The following is a 4,932-nucleotide window of genomic DNA, read 5'->3' on the forward strand; positions in this document are numbered from 1 at the left end:
TAATATGATATTCCAAAACTTCGTAGTGATAAAGAAGTTTTGTGTTTGATCCTTACTCTTTTATTATTATTATTATTATTATGTACATTATTAGGTGGTAGTGTAACAGATGAAATTCAATGGCAACAAGGAAGATTTTTGCTGCTGGAAATAGTCTCATGGTGCTCAATCAAAATTGGATTTTTAAGAGTAATGTCCATGGTGAATAAATATACAAAATTGGAAGAGGAGGAAGAAGAATAAAGTTTTGATTTTTGTGAACTAAGTTTTTATTTTTACTTTCCGGAATGGAGAAATAAGAGGTGGGAATATTTTGAGGTTTGCTTAAGATCGGATTTTCATTGAAAGGCTGTTTGGGATCAGATATTTTGTATCCTATTCTCTAGCATAGGTGCTGGGGAGCTTAAAAGTTTATCATATTGACAATAATACTAGTAATAATTTTAATTTATTTTGTCAAGAAAAGTAATAATTTAAATCCGTAAGACAAAGAATAATTTTTTATCAAGTACAATTAGTTTAATAGTTAACAATTTACATCCATATTTAAGAGGTCATGGTTAATAATCTGTTGTAGACTATAAGTGATACTAATTAAAGAATGAAAAAGTTTAAGAATATTACAAAATAATTTTCTATATTTTGAGGAAGGAAAGAAATCATGATTTATAATTATGAAGGTTATTTTGCCACCTAGAAAACGGCTAATATATAGTTGTCTGCTTTTAAACATGTGGGGTTTAGAAAACTGATCAAAGGTTGGCCTTGACATTATGCAAATTGACTTTAAAATAGCCCTCTGCTTCACACAAACCCAAAAACAAAGACGTAAACTTTATAGGGGCTTTGTGAGGTTATTTTTCTAAAAGACATGAACTATACTACTGCTTCAGTAATAATGCAATAGTCCCTCATCAATTCGCACCAAGAAAGATCACCACTCTGTTGAAAATATTGAAATTAAGATCATAGCAAGCTAGCTAAACCTAAGACTAATAATTAAGCAACTAAATGTACTTTTTAATGAGAATTATTGCTTTGTGGGGTTAGTTTTTACAGTGAGAGGAAAACTCTACTCTTCTGCCGTTTTTTCATTTTTTTTTTATTTTTTATTTTTTAAAGGCCAGTCCCATGAATATGAGAACCAAGCAAGAAGAACATGAATATGATTATATGACCACTAAGATTAACATTATTAACATCAAATATATACCTAGGAACAACAGTTGAGCAGCTAAAATGTACTTTCATACGATGATCATATATAAAATGTAATTTCTCAACCATGCATATGACATTTGAATTCATAAAAGTAGCTATCAGCTTTCATAAGTACCCAACAACCAAGAGATGGACGTTATGTTATGGGGGCCCACCAATTCCAACCAAGAAAGTCGACCATGGATATGACCACCCAGTTCAAATTATTGAAAAGTGAGGTTTTTGTTTCAACACGACAGGAATTGCTATTCACACAGCATTTCTACTCCCACTGCAAAATTTCTATCTCATTTACCTTCAGTTTTGCAGGCCAAAAAATTTGAAAAAGAAAATTATTCCAAACAAGACTACCATCCCTAGGTAACGAGATATATTTTAATTTCGTTTTCTTCCAAATTATCTTCTCTCTCTGCCATAATCTCTGCTATTTTCTTGCTTAATTTCCAAACATCCATCTCTGTTTTCTCTATATCAAATTGATAAAGAAGGTGAGAGAGATAGGGGGGAAAGAAAAAACAAGTGAACAACTTTCAAATCTTCAAAACGATCTTGAATAGAAATTATAACGAAAACCCATCTCCACAAATGCCTCTAAATCCTTAGAATCCCATTCTTTCCAAACTTCTAAAGCTCTCTGCAACTCTCTGTACAGCATTCATTTCCCATCCGTGCTTTTCTTGGCACTCGCTTCTTTCATTTTCTTGTCTCTCTTTCTGGTTTTGCCATTTGTTTTTTTCAATAATCTGGGCAGTTTTTCTTCGGAAAATTTCTATTCGTATACCTCAATAGATTTGTAGAGATGAAGTTGATGAGGCTTTTGATTAGCCAAAAAAGCCCAATAAATATGTAGTACTTTCAACGAATCAAGAAGATGATCATAAGGTGGTTGAGGTACTCAAAGAGAAGCAAGAGAGCGTGGAGTAGGATCCTAACGAAATTCCAAGTTTCTATGAAACCGGTGATGATGAAGGAAAAGGGAAAAATCAAACGAAATAAATAATAAAAGACTTTTTAGTAATTTAAATAATTTTATATTGTGAGAGGATATTTAAGTAGTGTAAATAGCAGCACTCCATTGAAAATTAAGATCATAGCAAGCTGGCTAAGCCTAAGGCCAATAATTATTAAGCACATAACTATGTAAATGTAGTTTTTAATGAGAACTATTGCTTCGAGAGATTAGATTTTTCAGTGAGAGGTACAGTCCACTGCTGTTAAAAAAAAAAAAGGCCAATCCCATGAACAATTGGAACCATGTGAGAAGAACATGAAGATGGCCACTAAGATTAAAATATTTCAACATCATTAACATAATAAGTACTTGAAATGTACTTAACATCTTGTGAGGATTATATATAAAAAATAATTCCACAACCATGTACATGATATTTGAAGTTCAAGACTAATAAGCAATTAATTGGAGAAATTTTTTAGAATTCTATCAAATGAAAACTTATATATTGATCAGCTGTCCCCAAGTAGCATACAGAGAATTTCATACATATATGAAATCTTAAAAAAAAAAAAAAAAAAAAAAAGGCTAATTGATTTAGCTACTTTTGAGGAATACTGTAATATTGGCATTTGTTGAACCAACTACCAATTAATAACTAAATCGCCTGTTAATTTAATGACCCATGAAAAAATCATCATCAAACAGGGCAAACATCTCTTCCACTCTCCATAAATCGCCTCCAAACCCAACCTGTTCATGATCATCTTCTTCTTGACCTCCATGGCCCAACAACTTTGATCTGCAAAGAGGACATGTTCTTTTGCCCTCACCGATCCAACTATCCATACACGCCCTCTGAAACACATGACAACAATTACAGAGCATTCTAACTTCGTGCTTTCTCTCAATGCGATTCATGCAAACTATGCAAACACACTCCTTCTCTTGATCATTATCCTTGCCTGTTTTCTTGAGAAACAAACAATACTCCATCGCCGGAATTTGCTTCTCCAACTCCAAGGACTGAAGTGGCAGCTGCGACAGAGTAGAAACAGTAACTTGCTCCTGATCAGGCAGATGATCATCATGATCATTGGTAGTACTTTCAAGTTTAGAGGAATAACAGTAATCTGTACAGGATTTGATGAGTAGATGGAGATGATGGTAGAGCATGAAGATGGAGATGAGGACAATATCTTTTGCATGTTGTAGCCTGAAATTTTGAAAAGTAGAGAGCTTCAAGAGTCTGGGTATAAATACCATAAAGCTAAACAGGGACAAACCCATGAAGCAAAACCCATGAAGCAAATTAATTAAAAATGGGAGACAGAAGTATATCATGGACTAGATGGAAACAAATGGAAAGCACCAATTTGAAATTTGAGCCGCATCCACCTAATAGACGATGATTTATACGTGCCCTTTTGCCAGCTATCAAGCAAATACTACGTGGGTAATCCAACTCGCTGGGGTTTTCGTATGGAACAAATAAAGCCTAGACAAAGTCAACAAAGTACTACCACCAATTATTACTAGATTTCCGTACGAGGTAAATTTTTTAAGGTTCTAATTAAAAAAGTTGTGAAGTTTATCCCCAAAAAAAAAAGAATAAAGTTTCGATTTTGTGGGTTAGGGTTTTCTTTTTTACTTTTTGATTTGGAGAAATAAGAGATGGGAATATTTTGAGGTTTGTTTTGGATCAGATTTTCACTGAAAATTTGTTTGAGATCAGATATTTTGTCCTATTCCATGGCATGGTTGTTGGAGACACTTAAAAGTCTATCAAATTGACAATAACACTAGCCATAATTCAAATCCATTATGATAGAAAAAGTAATATTTCAATTCCACAAGACAAACAACAAGCTTTTATTAAGTAAAGTTGATTTAATTGGTTAGTCACTTATATTACTTAATTGGTAAATTACTTATATCTACATTGAAGAGATCATGAGTTCAAGAAAATCTCTTTGAGACTACAAGTGAATAATAATTAAAGAACGAAGAAAATCATGATGTATCGTTGGGGAGGTCTATTTTGTCACTTTGAAAAGGCAAAAATATAGTCGTCTCTCTTTTTAAATATGTGGGGCCTAGAAAACTAATGAAAGGTTGGCTTTGACATTACAAGGTATCGTGTAAATTGACCTTAAAGTAGCTCTCTGCTCCACACACCCAAAAACAAAGGGATAGACTTTATGGGTGCTTTGGGAGGTTATTTTTCAAAGAGGCGTGAACTATACTACTGCTTCAATAATAATGCAATAGAAGAAAGATCACCACTCAGTTCAAAATATTGAAACTAGGATCATAGCAAGCTATCTAAGCCTAGGACCAATAATTAAGCACCTAAATGTACTTTTTTAATGAGAGTTATTGCTTTCTACTCTTCTGCTGCTTTTAAAAAAAGAAAAAAGAAAAAAGAAAAAGGCCAATCCCATGAATATGAGAAGCAAGCAAGCAAGAACATGAATATGATTATATGACCTCTAAGATTAACATTATTAATATCAAATATATGTTAAATAAATTAATTAAATGTGGACTTTGCATAATCAATTTCTCACTTACGGGGCCTATTTATGCTATTAATGGGACTGGTTTATTTTATTATTTGTAGTAGGATCCTTGGTCACATACTCTCTATAAAACTTCAGTTGGCCCATTGGACTGGAGGACCAACTTTCATTATAAGCCCATTGACTTGCACAGACTATAAAAGGGTCTAGGGCAAGCAAACAACATATACTGTATTT

The 4,932-nt window shown here is 33.0% G+C and overlaps 1 protein-coding gene across 1 annotated transcript; it reads right to left on the bottom strand.

Moving 5' to 3' along the window:
- Positions 1 to 2,848: 2,848 nt before the first annotated feature.
- Positions 2,849 to 3,439, bottom strand: LOC107414907 (probable E3 ubiquitin-protein ligase RHA1A). The gene has a single exon (XM_016023118.3). The coding sequence runs from the start codon at positions 3,437 to 3,439 to the stop codon at positions 2,849 to 2,851; it is 591 nt and encodes a 196-aa protein (XP_015878604.2).
- Between the last annotated feature and the right edge of the window lie 1,493 nt (positions 3,440 to 4,932).

The sequence above is a fragment of the Ziziphus jujuba genome, chromosome 8 (assembly GCF_031755915.1).
Source record: "Ziziphus jujuba cultivar Dongzao chromosome 8, ASM3175591v1".
Taxonomy (NCBI): domain Eukaryota; kingdom Viridiplantae; phylum Streptophyta; class Magnoliopsida; order Rosales; family Rhamnaceae; genus Ziziphus; species Ziziphus jujuba.

Bases quoted from the DNA above. Each gene is read 5' to 3' on its own strand.
- LOC107414907 (XM_016023118.3), bottom strand. From the start codon at position 3,439: ATGGTATTTATACCCAGACTCTTGAAGCTCTCTACTTTTCAAAATTTC.